The sequence below is a fragment of the Syngnathoides biaculeatus genome, chromosome 16 (genome assembly GCF_019802595.1).
Source record: "Syngnathoides biaculeatus isolate LvHL_M chromosome 16, ASM1980259v1, whole genome shotgun sequence".
Taxonomy (NCBI): domain Eukaryota; kingdom Metazoa; phylum Chordata; class Actinopteri; order Syngnathiformes; family Syngnathidae; genus Syngnathoides; species Syngnathoides biaculeatus.
Genome location: NC_084655.1, coordinates 18,678,176 through 18,693,360, shown reverse-complemented (window position 1 = coordinate 18,693,360; position 15,185 = coordinate 18,678,176). Strand labels below are relative to the sequence as shown.

The 15,185-nt window shown below is 44.7% G+C and overlaps 1 protein-coding gene across 2 annotated transcripts in view; it reads left to right on the top strand.

Moving 5' to 3' along the window:
* Positions 1 to 15,185, top strand: part of plekhh3 (pleckstrin homology, MyTH4 and FERM domain containing H3) — a 49,408-nt gene that overhangs the window by 14,019 nt on the left and 20,204 nt on the right. For both annotated transcript variants that reach the window (XM_061845430.1, XM_061845429.1), the window contains exons 4-5: positions 6,856 to 6,950; positions 13,068 to 13,250. In XM_061845430.1, coding sequence (XP_061701414.1) covers positions 6,914 to 6,950; positions 13,068 to 13,250 — 220 coding nt within the window. In that variant the 5' untranslated portion in view covers positions 6,856 to 6,913. The remainder of the gene's footprint in view (positions 1 to 6,855; positions 6,951 to 13,067; positions 13,251 to 15,185) is intronic.

The following is a 15,185-nucleotide window of genomic DNA, read 5'->3' as shown; positions in this document are numbered from 1 at the left end:
GAGAGCGATTTGTGTGGCATCCAAACGCTACATGGAGCATACTGAAGCGACAATATGTGTTCTCTTTGTTATTGTGGCATATTATGTCACCTCTATATTATAGTTTATATACTTATGACTATCATATACTTATTTGCTGGAGTTGCATCAAGCTGCACACTAGCCACAACATTACTATCTATCTATCTATCTATCTATCTCTCTATCTCTCTATCTATCTATCTATCTATCTATCTATCTATCTATCTATCTATCTATCTATCTATCTATCTATCTATCTATCTATCTATCTATCTATATCTATCTATCTATCTATCTATCTATCTATCTATCTATCTATCTATTATCTAATTTTTTTTTTTGTAATTTTTTATTTATTTTTTTTTCATTACCAATCCTCGCAGTCTTATCGGATTCAATCCAAACACAGTCTTTGAGGTATTATTATTATTATTATTTTGCTATTTATTGTGTGTAGTTGATTTAAATCATAAACGCAGAGAGTGAGAGTACACGCGAAAAGAGCGAAATTTCCCACCAGTTCCCAAATATGACAATGTGCTCGCGATTTAGCAATGCCTCGCGGTCGCGGTGTTGTAGGGTTGTGCCACGTTCTCGCTCACGTTGCTGCTTCCTCTTCGGTCTCAAGTGTGACCCTTGTCATCGCCTTCCCCTTTTTTTTTTTTCATCCCACCCCGGAGCTCTGCTGCATGGTCATTTTTCAGATGCTCGGAGGGCGTTTAATTTAAGTATGAAAGTCATGTGAGGCAGCGGGAAAAAGTAGGGCATGTGTGCACGAACACACACACACACAACACATAGACACGCACACAGCGGTCGTGGCCCGATTAATAATGAATAGATGATTATTGAGCAGCTTATCTCGTCCCTTCCTCTTTTAAATGACCTTTTTTTTGTGTGTGCGTGTGTGTATTCACATCGCAACTTCCCCTTCGCCTCATTGTGTCTCGGTTCGTGTCGCGTGGGTGTTCCTCATCTTGAATATGAAAGTCATTTATGTGACCTGAGCGGGCCTCATACGGACGTTATGATATGTTTCGGGAAACTGAGATGTCAGAAATGTCCTTTCGGGGTATTTATTTGCGCAGTCATGCAATGGGCGAAATACTCCATTGAGGGATCTTTAAAGTCCTTGTAAACTGATATCACAGGCCCGTCCATGCATTTTCCAAGCTGCTCATCCTCACAAGGCTTGCGGGAGTGTTGGAGCCTATCACAGGGAACTTTGGGCGATAGAACTGAACTAGTCGCCAGTCAGTTTGTCCCTAAATACATTTATCTGAAAGCATGTGCAACTATGTATTAGTGAACTGTGGCGTTATAGGGCTCGTGCACGGGACGCCATATTGCCGGTCAAAATGAGCTGCTCGACATTGCGGGAGACATTGAACCCGAGGGGAATAGTTACAATACCCGAGACCTGTTGTGCTGTTGGTTGTCACAGCAGACGAGACAGATATTCAAAGAGATCATTCTATGAAATACCATCTGAAAATACCAGAAAATATCGATGGATTTTGGCAAACGTAATGGATGGTTCCCGACCAAAATAAACACACGCCTGTGTAGCGATCGCTTCAATTCAGGTAGGAACTCTTCTTCTCAGTCTCAAATTACCAAGAAGTATATGTAATGAGAAATTGGCTCATTTGAGAAAAATGCTTATTAAAAAAATAAATGTCTGTCACGGAGGTTAGGTTTGGCCGCAATCGTTTCCGTGTACGTTCCGTGGAGACGACTCTGTCCTCATTTTTTTCCCCAATCATAGTTAATGAATGAGAGTTTCTGTAAAACCAGGGGTTATTTATTTAAATATTGGTGCTATTTGTATTGAATACTAGCTGAAAAGATCGATGGATTCCGGCAAGGGTTAACGTGTGGCCGAACACGCTTCCGCGTTCACGAGCCGTCAACCCATCACTATGTGGGGTTTATTCCTGATTGAGAACAGATCCAGCAACAAAGTATTTGTATGCGTCCGGACTTTTATACGCTTTCAAACTGCCAAGTAAATCTCAACGACTTACTCACCAGATCCTTGTGTAGATCCAGTTGTCCAAGACAAGCGGAACCGAATTAACATTCCAATTTCTTATCTTGAAACATCGACTTCGGCATTAAATACGGTTCCTCGATGCCGAGTTTATCTAATTTTTTCCACGTACCTTCGTTTATTTTCACCTTCTAAATGTCTTAACGGTGTCGTACAAGACTCTGGGCGTGGTGCTGTAAGACATATTTCCGTGTCGTCTCCGACCGGCTTAGCATTGAACAATGCTTTGTTCGACCGGCAATATGGCCAGTCGCCTGATTTCGGTGACGTAGGTGCACGAGCTCTATAGCATTTTTTTTATTATTTTCTTTTTTTCCTTTTTTGTGGGGAGGTGGTTGCATGGCTAAAAAGACATACTTGGGTGTCCGTCACAGATGAGAAACCAATTGGCAGTTACGTCATGTCCCCTCCAAAGAGTTGCCTCGTGTGCTTATTTTTGATTATAGTCCTAAGGAACTATTCACTTTTGAAGTTGAACCTCCTAACGTGATTTGACACGGCACAGTACGTGTATTTACTGCTATCTGCAGTCGCGGTATTTCATTCGCAGTTGACAGTGGAGTGAACCGCGGTTTCGTCACATTCAGCAAACACGCCTGTGGGGTTTGAACGCAGACGCGACGGATTGATTTCTCACCGTATTCAACGTCATTTTATACACTGACAATTTTTTGTTAATCATTTAAAATTGGCAATTGGTTCTCAACACTCTTTTCTGTGGTGTGCCAAACTTGTAAGATTTTTAATTTTGCTATGCGGGGTCTAAAAAAGAAAAAAATCTATGAGAATGCAGTTCATTGTTGATTAATAGCGCCTTGAAGCATAAATTGTTTTAGTTTCGTTAGTTTGTGGTCTGTCAAGACATTTACTGTGTACTTTGTGACGTTTAAAGTTGTAGAAATTCATCCATCCATCCATTTTCTACTGCTTTTCCGGGTCGGGTCGTGAGGGAAGTAGCTTCAGCAGGGATACTTAGACTTCCCTTTCCCCAGCCACTTCTTCCAGTTATTCCGGAGGGATCCCGAGGCGTTCCCAGTCCAACCGAGAGACAGTCTCTCCAGCGCGTTCGTGTTCGTCCCCGAGGTCTCTTTCCGGTTTGACATGCCCGGAACACCTCACCAGGGAAGCGTCCGGGAGGCTTTCGTGTCAGATGCCCCAGAGTCGTAGTCTCTCCAGTGTGTCCTGGGTCCTGGGTCATCCTCGGGGTCGCTTTCTGGTGGGACTTACCCGGAACACCTCACCAGGGAGGCGTCCGGAAGGCTTTCGAATCAGATGCCCCAGAGACATAGTATCTCCAGCGTGTCCTGGGTCGTCCTCGGGGTTTCATTCCAGTGGGACATGCCCGGAACACCTCACCAGGGAGGCGTCCGGGAGGCATCCGAGTCAGATGCCCCAGCCACCTCATCTTGGTTTCCCTTGCCTGGAGGCGGGTCACCGGGGCCCCCCTCTGGAGCCAGAGCTGGAGGTGGTGCTCGAAGACGACCAGGCACAGCCCGAAAGGGTAACATGGGCTCACCACCTGCGAGAGGGGCGGCGGCCAATGGCGTATACCTTGGCGATCCGATCCCTGGCTACAGAAACTAGCTCTAGAAATGGTAATCAACAAAATAACATTGTCAAGGATATTTGGGCAAATGTCCATCACGATTTTTAATATTTTCCCGTCTGCACGTAAGATTACCAATATCCTGCATTCCTTTACAATTTTGACAGTCGGATGTTGGAAATTTTCTTATTCCCCAATTCATCTCCATTGAAGAAACTATTCCCAAACTTCTCCTACAAGAAAATCGGGTGGAGCCGAGTCTGCTGTTTGATTCCAGAGGCATGTCCCGAGACCTTATAAAAGTACAAAGAGCTTTTCAGGAAATGAATCCATTTACGTCCTCCGTTGATCTGAAAGCCCGGCAGAGCTTTGTTCTCATCTAGTAACAATCAACGTGGCATAAAATCAGCTGAGTCCTCCGAACAAGTTTCCGGCTTTTGTCAAATGCGCTCGGAGTCGCTGGCGCCGACCGACTGGCACCGGCCTTTTATTTTTAAGCTCGCTAACACACCGCAAAGCACATCTTTAAGAAAAAGAAGATGGGGCGTGCTGACAGCCAGCCCGGCCCGCTTGAGGAGCGTTAAAATAAACACAGAAATGCGAGGTCGCCTCTTAGCAGGGATCGTTAATAACCTCGCGTGGACGTAACGGAGACGTGCGCGCAGACCGGTGGAATTAGTCCATACAGTGGCAGGGATTTAGATGTACATGAAAACCGTGTCCAGACAGGACCAGGTCTTCACACTGCTGTGGTTATTTGCAGTGTCTTGGATCATTATGGGCTATATCTGCAACGGGTCTGCATACGAGCGCTAAAAGTACATCAGTGATATAATACAAGTGAGCTGCGTGAGCGATTAGGAATTTAAAGTACCCAAATGTCGAAAGACACTCATTTGGACTTTGCGTTGAACACTTTGTGGATTTAAAGGCGGCCGTGGTCCCTGCAGGAAAAGCTCGCACGCACAGTTTATTTTTAATAGCGGTCCATCTCGGTAATAATATTCTTGGAGTTGAAAAAGCAAACTTGGCTCCGGCGCCGTGCAGTTTTCTAGGAAAATGTGGCCACGCTCCACGCCTGCTAAGTGGAGATGATTCTATTGTTCAAGCCCCGGCGGAGCTTGAAAGAAAAGCGGGTCAACCTCAGCGCCGGCAGGACAACAACCGCACGGTCCCAACCTGGTTTTGACCCTTTTTTTCCAGAAGAGGACACCGGGTTGACCTCCACTGATATCCATCTTGACAACTGTTCCCGCTAAGAGCTCATTTCCCCCAAATCCCTTTAAAATTTCACTCAAGACGACAAAAGTTATGAACTTTTAGTCGGATTTCACACAAAAATGCAACAAAACTTGATGACAGAAATGTATCCAATCCAATTCTTTGACAAAAGGCTCAGATTTCTTTGACTCACAGCGATTTCGATAACATTTTTGCGGTGCTTTGCGCCTTTCTCAAAACAAAACAAACAAAGACTTAAATATGCAAAGTAACTTAAAAAAAATCATGAAGGGCAAATTTGGAGAGACTGAAAAACACAACAGAAAATACATCCCAATAGAATGTATATATTAATTTTATTCTTTCTGGAATCTTATTCAGTGCCGATGCAGGGATCATATTTGTTTTCAATCACTTTTATTTCTTCTTCTTTTTTTAAAACGCATCCTTAAAATGCTTTTCAGCTCAATCTTATCAAATGAAGGAAAAGCTAATGGTTGCTTTACTGTTTAAATCCATTCAACGTTTCTCCGTCACACTCCAATTTCTGTGCGACTAAAGTGAAAGATGGCCGGCAATAATTCTGAAAGCAGACATCTTTTGCAGCTCAGTTCCCCCCACCCCCCACCCCCCAACTCCCCCAACCCAATCCCAAGGGTGACGTGGAGCTTTTTGGATGTGCACAGCTGTCCAACAGCTACATCCACAAAGTCTCCCCCGCCCAACTCCCACCTCTTCATCTTCCATCCAACACACCACGCTACCGCCCCTGCATTCCCAGAAGGCCGGGCCGGCCGGCGGAGGCCGTGCTGGAGGAGGCCCCGCAGCGGGCGATTTCCTGTGGAGAGCAGGAAGCCGTTTGACACGGGGATTAAGACGGCGCAGAGAACAGGGTGGGCGGCGGGTAGCGACGAAGAGGAGCGGCTAGTTAGCCGAGATACGTTGCTTCGTCTCCCAGTCCGCTTACAAATCCTGTCCTTGTTTTTAGAGCTGTTTTGAGACCAAAACCGTTAGGCCCAAGTCAAATTGTCAAATGGTCACGGTACAGTTAAACATTGCCACAAAAAAAAAATTCTGATCATCTTCAAATTTGGTAGACGTAGATGCACGATAAGGCTTACGGCCATGCTAGCCTGAGAACGCTTGATCTCGGAAGCTAAAGCGGGTTTGGGTTTAGTACTTGGATGGGTGACCGCCTGGGAATACCAGGAGCTGTGAGGTTCTCTCCCCGGCTAAATACAGAGGGGTTGCGTCAGGAAGGGCATCCGGCGTAAAACTGTGCCCAACAAATATGCGTTCATCTAAGATGACACGCTGTGGCGAGCCGTAACGGGACAAGCCGAAGGGAAACGAAGAAGGTGGACGATAGGCGCTTAATACTTGGTTCATTTTTTTGGTACCGATTGATCTTCACCTCAAGAGATCGACCCAAGATCACAGCAATGAGGTTAAAAAATAGAAACTGTATCAAGTCACATCTCAAATTAAAGGTCTTGGTAGTAGCTTTTCGGATTCATTATTATTTTGACAATGCACCATCCTATGATGACAAAAAAAATTAAATTGTACGGGTCTGAAATACAACCAGGTTAAAAGTTCGCTGGCCGTCAGCGTAACAGAAGCGCTCCTCAGTCCGCCAACAGATGTTTCTGATGTGTAGCGCTTTAGCTCCTCGCGGCCGCGACCTCTTGAACTTTCCAAAAGCGATACGGCCCGGCTGGCTGGCTGGCTGGCTGGCGGGCTCGGCGTCGCCCTGTCACGTTTATTTTCAGTCACTCTCTCCCGACACGCTAGCGGCGCCGATAAAGTGATGCGAGCCGTCCTCTGTGGCGCAGAGGGGTAATACTTGGGGACGAGATATATACGTGGAACTTCTTCCTCCTAAAAGAAGATCCAAGTCGAGAGTGGTGGGGGGTAGGGCAAAGTGGGGGGGGGGCAGTCTTCAGGCCACTTTGCAGTCCTGCATGTGGGAGTGGTCACAAGTTATTTATTTACATTCTCCTCTCCGACGCAGAGTGGCTGTGTCAGACGCGGCGGATGAGCTGAAGAGCCTTATCTTGGAGAAGAACAAGATGGCCCTGGAAGAAGAACCTGAAATTCTGGTCAAAGGTGAGTCAGACTCGTAAAATAAACCCCGGCGTCAGCGCTCGTCTCGTCCTGCTCGGATGCCGTTCGCGATCGCTTACCGCGCCGCACGTGTCGGCGTTGAGCGACGGCCTTGACCGTATTTACACAACCTGAATCAGCGCAAATAATATCCAGTTTTATGTGACAGTAATCGGTACTTTCAGGAAGCACAGTTGTTAAAAAAAACGCCATGTTTGGTTGTCGGCTGCCAGTAACTGGCTTCAATTAAATGTATTTATATAGCACGAAGGTACTTTGGGAGCTTTAGGAGTATATAAACTCTCTATACTGCATATAAAACAATGTCAACAGTACCCCACATGGCCACATTGTGAACTTGGACAGAACCAAATCTCTTTGTGGGGTGGCCATCTCCCTCAATCATTGGTCATGATACGTTTTTGGTTATAAAAGTGATGAAATAAGAATGAAGAATCAGAATTTTAGATTTTTTACATGTTGTATATCTATGTATCTGCATACTCTGTATATAGTATAAAATAACCTCGAGTTTAAAATAACTTAAGTAATTTTTAACTTAAGATAACGACTTGATTAAATACCGGATTGCTTAGGTTTTTTGGAAATTACAATTTATTCGACATGGACATCACAAAAATATTGGACACATCAGATTAATAGCTTTTTGTTAGCACTTTTCTCAACACTAGTTCAATTCCAACATTTGTGTAGTGAATCTATATTGGCAAGTTAGCTAGTTGTCCAGTTGTTTGGAGAGTAAGTTAGCTAGTTGCTTTATCTAGTTATTTTCAGGTTTCGGTTAGTTATTTGGGTCTTGAGTTATCAAGATAGATGTTTTTTTAGCTAGTTATTTATTGGTTCAGGAGTTAAGTATTTATTACTTAGGTAGTTGGTTATTTCAGTACTTAGTTGAGTAGTTAATTAGCAATCTGCCTAATTCGTAACTAAAAACTACACGTAACTAAATAATCAGCTAACTAATAAACAAACAAGCAAGATAGTTAAGATGGTGGCTATTCAGCTAGCTAGTTCTACTAGCGTGATTACACAGAAAATCATGGTGTAGGATTGCGCTCTACTGAGTGCTATTCTAGTTCAAATTGTGACAGATTTAACCAATCAAATGAACGAAATTAGAACAGTTGTAGTTTAGGTTAGTTTGATCTTGACGACTGACTGAGCGGATCCTGTCCCCCGTTTAATAAGCACTGTGGCAAATTTCCTGCTTCGCTGTCATCCGGCAGCTGCGGGCCACATGCGGCCCCGGCGCCTGCTCGCGCGGGCCCCGTGTAAAGATGGCCGCCGACCTCGCAGGCGCCGTTTTGCCTTGCCCGCGTCGTGCTTTTGAGGAATGAACTCATAGGATATTTTTGCAAAAACATTTTTTTTCTTTTCAAGCCAGCCCACGGATCCCGTTTTGGCGTAGTGGTGGCTGTCACGTTGCCTCGTTCTGACAGCAGTTGCCGTTTTGGCGACGCAGCAGTAAAATCGACTGCAAACCCCGAACCCGCTGACCCTACATACAAAATACACGCTTACGCTTGTAAATGCCCAGTACTGTACGTTTTATTCATCTGTTTACCGCACAAAGAAATATTTTAAAAGCATCTATGAGGCTCTTGTCTATGTGTGCGCATGTGTGTGTGTGAGAGAGCGAGAGATCCCCCCCCCCCCCCCCCCCAGCCATCTGAAATAGGCCATGCTGACAGAACGAGATTGCTTTATTGACATACCTCTGTTGATTTACAGTTCAAATGATCTCACGTGACGGCACCTCCGCTCACGCGCCACTCATCGCTTATCTGTGGGTCCCTTTTTGGTCCACCCGTTAAATGTGGTGCACAACAGCATTTTATGAAGTTTTTTTTCCAGAATTTTGTACTTAAATAAATCATCGTTGGGGCAAAATAGAGGGATATGCCGTAAAGTGTGACTGTCACGAAGGTCCGCTGCCCTCCATTTTTATAGTTTTTCACTGGTTGGGTGTGACGTTGTTGATAAGATTAAATCGGTTGCATTTAGTCACAAGTTTGAGATTGGTTTTGAGGTTTGTGGTCACGAAATGGATCAAAAGTGTGGGTTTTACAGTGGTGTTAAGTAAAAGTTGGTCAGGTGGCTCGCGTTAGCGCACCTGGTTATAAGCCTTGGTACACAGAGTTTAACGCTAGCGCCGCGCTAATGCTACAATTAGGGTTAAACTCTGTGTACCAAGGCTTATTAAAAAAAAAAAATACACGTAACTAAATAACCAGCTAACTAACAAACAAGCAAGCTAGTAAAGAAGCTGGTTATTTAGCTAGCTAGTTCAGTTAGCTAGCGTGATTACGCAGAAACTCAAGGTGTAAGTTTGCACTCTACTGAGCGCTATTGTAGTTCAAATTGTGACAGGGACAAAATCCGCTCAGCCAGCCGTCAAGATTAAACTAACCTAAACTATAAATGTTGTCATTTCGTTCATTTGATTGGTTAAATCTGTCACAATTTGAACTACTAACCTTTAGCGTTAGCGCCTCGCTAGCGTTAAACTCTTTCTGTGTACCGAGGTTTATAACAAGGTGCGCTCTGTAAACCGGGAATTACGGTAAATGTGTGGATTTGAAATGCATTTCTGAGCACATTTTCAGTCAAGTGAAGGTTTGGCGGTGCTTGATGATGCTAAAATAATTAAATGTAGGATTCTCTGCAGATCTTTTTTGTTTTTTGCGTGTATGCAGTAGACGGTTCAAAGTTTTATTTGGCCTGCATTCCAATTGTACAGTAACAATATGAAATACAGAAAAAGCCTAATGAGGAGTTGTCTCCTATTATTTCACGAGGACGGCGCTGCTTAAAATCCAAGCACAGAGAGATATTGTTTGCTTGCTTTCTGCCCGAGGGGGCAGGGATTTGCGGGCTCGGGTTGAAAGGTCACAAATGAAACAAATTAAGGGTGAGCCGTGGCCCCCAGGAGGGAGGCATTAGCCTCAGAGATGGGATCCAGATGGGGAGAGCGTGGGTGAGTTTACGTGGTCCTGAAAGGCCTCCTCCCCTTCCTCCTCCCGTCCTCCCCCTCCTCTCGCTGCTCATCTCTTTTGTGAGTGACAGCAAGCTGATGTGCGACGCGCCATGTCTGACAGAGGCGTCGACGTGTTTTAGGAGGACGCCCCCCCCCATCCCCCGTGTCCCGCACCCGCTCGGCTTGTCTGCATTCCTGATGTGTGCCAAACTCGGCCTCTTTTAGTATGATGCCGTTGGCGTTAAGTAGCGCGAAGGAGGACTATTTCGGTCGCCTCTCGATGACCCGCCATAAAGATCATATAGAAAAATTCTTGAAGTGGAAACATAGCTTGAGAACAACCACCCCCAAACGCTCCATGTGCTCTAATTTTCATTTTGGCCCGGCGGCGTATCGCTGCCTGGGAAAACGTTGTTGGGGGAGCAGAGTAGGAGAGCGGGGGTGTGTAGGGGGGGGGGGGGGGGGGGGACCGCGGTTAAAGGCGTAAAAGCAAAGTGCACGGGAGCAAACGGGCTGACAGGTGGCACGCAGCTAACCCTAACCTCGGAGGAAGCCGGGATCCTGCCGTGGCGTCATCGCCAGATTCGCGGCCTAATTATCGCTTTGAAGCCACGCTCAAAACGTGTGCAAATGGCCGTCGGGGAGACCCGACACGCTGCCGTCGTCGTAGACCTGGGTTGTTGGACTTTTTAGTTACGTGGATGGTAAGCACGACGGTTCCACTACGAGTGGAACAAATATCATTCTTCACCGTATTTCCACAAATAGGATCCGGTGGCCTTTGTTAAGTCGACTGAATGTGGCGCGAGGCCTGTTTGAGTGCATTTATGGAACGATAAACAAATATTGCTGGGATTCTATCTATCTATCTATCTATCTATCTATCTATCTATCTATCTATCTATCTATCTATCTATCTATCTATCTATCTATCTATCTATCTATCTATCTATCTATCTCTATCTCTCTATCTCTCTATCTATCTATCTATCTATCCATTTAGTCACAAGTTTGAGCTAAAGATACTACCGTAATTCTAATCACAGATTACTATAATTTCCGACCTATAAAGCGCACCTGGTTATAAACCTCACCCAGTACATTTGTAAAGGAAATACCATTTGGTACATGCATACTACTGCAGCTATGTAAAAGCCGCAAGTGCCCACATTGAAACACGAGATATTTACAAAGACTGTACACAGAGAGTTTAACGGGAGCGCTAACGCTAGTGCCGTGCTAACGGTAATGCTAGCGCTGCCACGCTAATGGTAGCGCCGCCGTGGTAACGCTAACGCAAGCGCCACGCTTACAGGGTTGGTTTAAAAAAAAAAAAAAAAAAAAAACATACTGGTAAAAATCACACATGGCAGTAACACGGTAGCGCAGCGCTAACAGGACCGGACCGGTAAAAGTCACTTCCTCGGCACATATATTCCACCGGTCTCACTCTTACCTTTTCCGCTCGAGTACCCCCTTGCGGCCGTTAAGAAAAAATGCACAAATTAGCCGCATCACCGCATAAAGCGCAGGGTTATTACGGTAAATGGGTCAAATGTGTGGGTTGAAGGGTGGCTGTATTAAGTTAATGATAGTTAGCAAGCTAGCTAGTTATCTAGTTGTTTGAGTAGTTAGATACAGTAGCTAGTTATTATATTATTATCAGATGGGTAGAGTAGCATCGTACTGTACTCAAGTGAGTGTACTGTCACTTTTGAATAATATGACTCAAGTAGAAGTGAAAAGGAGTCCTCCAAATAAATACTCGAGTCAAAGTAGGAAAGTACCGAGTGGAAAAAAAACTACTCAAGTACTTATTAGTAAATCGTGAGTAACATCTGATATATTTTTTTTAAATCAAAGCATGACCGTAATATAAAATGAAAAAATAAAATATGAACATGAAAATCAGATATGGATGAACAATATCACTTAATGTAAAACAATGAATACAATTTTTACAAAATAAAATTTTTATAAAAATCAGCTCCACTCATATTTTTTTTTCATACTGTATTGTTTCCACGTGTCAAACAGCACAATACAATAGGGTCACCAAGCAGATGACAAAAACACGAACAAGGATGCAGTGGTTATAAAAAGTACACACACCCCTGTTCAAATGCCAGGTTCTTGTGTTGGAAAAAAATCACGACCAATGTTAATCCATTACCATTATCGTGACCTACAATTTGTACAACTCAACAGATTTATTTTTGTATCGTGTATCTCAGAAGTTGTTGTAAATTATCGTTTTGTCGCTAGCGCTGTTTTTTTTTTTGTTTTTTTTTGCCGTTTTAGGCAGAGAAAAATGACGAATGACAATTCAAAAAATGGAGTCACTTCAGGCCCATCTGACACATTCGTTTAACACTGCCAAAATGACTTGAAATGGAATAAAATGGAATAGAAAATTCTTCAGCTTGACTTCTTGTCACCGTTCTTAGAAACACCGACGCGCTCCCTCCGCTTTCTCCTTTGTCTCACTCCACAGCTGTAATTATGCAGGCGTCATGGCGGGCTTTAATGCCTCTCCCATTAGCTGGTTATATTTGTACCCCGCTAGAATTTGCCCCAACAAGGTTGTCCCTTACACAAACTTTATGGACGATTGTTTATCCCGAGTGAAACACAGAGTGCAGCGACGTTTTTGTAGCTGCACGACAAGCTCACCTGCCGGCCAGAGCATTCGGGGTGGGGGGTGGGGGGCCCAGAGCTTTTCTCGGAAGTACCCTGATAACATGGCTGCCAGAATGTGTTCCAAAGTCAAATAAGAATAGCATTTTGGTGTTGGCCCAAAGTAAACGACCAGCCGCAAACCTCTACCCGGGCCCAAGAATAACATTTTTGTGAGAACCCCCATTAAGATTTGTTATATTTCTGCATTATTCACATTATTTCCAGATTCGTTATTTTGCACACTTTTCACATTATTTGCTTATCACGTTAAGTAATTCTCAATTCTCATAAACCGCAGAGTTGAAAGCGTGTGAAAAAAGTCACGGCTTATAGTCCAGAAGTTCCGGTTCTGAAAGCATGTCGGGATTTGCAGTGTCTTTTTTCACAATATTACCTGACCCAAGGACACAAACGAAAAGATTTATCGATCTCTCTCACGTAAGGCTGGCTGCTGCGCGAGGTACGAGGCAACTGGATCAAGCAGCGGCGTTTCTGGTTTGTGCTGAGCCAGGACTCGCTGGACTACTACAGCAGCCCGGAAAAGGGAGGCCGGCGACTGGGGACGCTGGTGCTCACCAGCCTCTGCTCGGTCATCTGGCCAGACAAGCAGACCTTCAAGGAGACCGGTGAGTGGCTGACACGCGGGTTGACTCACGCGGGCCGTCCCCGTCCGGCCTGTAACGCCTTGCGCTGTTCATCCCCCTTGTTCCGTGATTCGGACTTTTCAAGAGATTCCGAGGCAGATGTTTTGCATTTTTTCTGGTGTATGTGTTGTCTTGTGGTTCCTTTTGTGCTTCCTCACACACTGCAATTGGGGAGTATATTTGGGAAGTCCCGGCGCTGCTCGGTCCAAAATGCGGTTGAAAGTTTGTTTAGAAACCTCTCAGCGATCAGTCAGATTTCTCTGAATGGGACTAAACATTTAGAGTGTACCAGGAAACCGGTCTGGATGAGATGATTGTCAATATTTTGGGATTTTACTACTCAGCCTCCTGTTCCAGAAGCAAATATTTTGGACTACCTCATTGCGCATTATGGGGAATTGTCTTGGCAGAAGTGCGGCATCTCGACTGGCTTTGTCGTGACTTCCATTTAGCTGCTGTAAAACATTTTGTTCCTTACACTTGAATTAAAAATGTCGACTTCCTCCGTGGCCTTTCTGCTTCCTTATATGTTAGTTCCCATTAAGTTTTTTTAAGGTATACACTAGACAGAATTTAATATACAACAACATTTGAATTTTAGGTGACAAGATACGTACATACTTCACCTGAACATAGACGGAGAACCTGAAACATCCATCTATTCATTTTCTTTACTGCTTATCCTCACAAGGGTCACACGAGTGTTGGAGCCTATCTCAGCTGTCAACGGGCAGGAGGTGGGGGTACACCCAGAACTGTTTGCCAGCCATGTAATGTTGCATGTTTTTGGGATGTGGAAGGAAACCGGAGTAACCAGAGGAAACCCACGCAGGCACGGGGAGAACACGCAAACAGGCGGGTCTGTGATCAAACCCGGGACCTAAGAACTGTGAGGCCAACACTGTCCAGCTGAGCCGCCGAACCTGAAACAATTTTAGACAATTGAAGTTCGGACTCACACTTGAATTTCTGCCAATTAAAAAAAAGAAAAATCATAAGCAGCTCTTCAGAAAATATCTCAGTTTCCTCTTTTGGTGCCGTTCTGGAGGTGGTCTGTACCGTTGGTACTCACCTCCGCCGACAATAACCCTCCAACTGTTCCTTGAAGGTAACTTCCTGCAATGGTATCGCATGAGTGCCTTTTTGGCATCTTTTGAGCGGATGTGGGGGATTTCGGTAGCACCAAGCTGTTAGATTTCATTGTTTTAGGGGGTTAGGAGAGCAAGACTGGAGGACGCCGCGCCAAGTCACGTAGCAGGAAGGCCTGATAAGAGCCGCGCAGCTCAGGCGGGCCTCAGTGGCTCGTACGAGGAGTTCTGGTTTTCCACAAAAGAGACTTTGGAACATCGGTGGCCCAGTTTCGCCGTTTGATTTGGTGTGGTCCAAGTTCAAGAGTGCGCTGATTGATCATCATCATAATCAGTCGGGTTGGCCTTTGTTTGAATTTCGACAATTGCAGTTCTGATTCCAGTCGCTTGCTTTTGAGTCATTTTCCAAGTGATTGTGATAGGAGACAGAACAGGGGCCAGAAGGGTTGCACGTTTTAAATTAAAGGGTGTCCAAACTACGGTTCTCCATTTTTTTCAGTGTCCCGCAGCCTATATTAAAGTGAACATTTGACACGGCTTGTGTCGTTTGCCCGCATTGTACTTCCAGAACTTACTTTTTTACTTTTACAGGAGAAGGGAAGAAAAAGTTTCTAATTATGTCTCACTCTCATTTTCAACCAAGCTCACATCATTCGGTAGCGACGCTGTCTGCCCTCAAATCCTGAAAAATAATTATTTTGCTTTACTACCCAGCTCTTTTTTTTAACTATACAGCAATATAGCTATACACGTGTGTGCATTAATGGGTTGCTTTAGTGTTACAGATATTAAAGATGTCAAAGTTACCGTAATTTCCGGCCTACAGGGC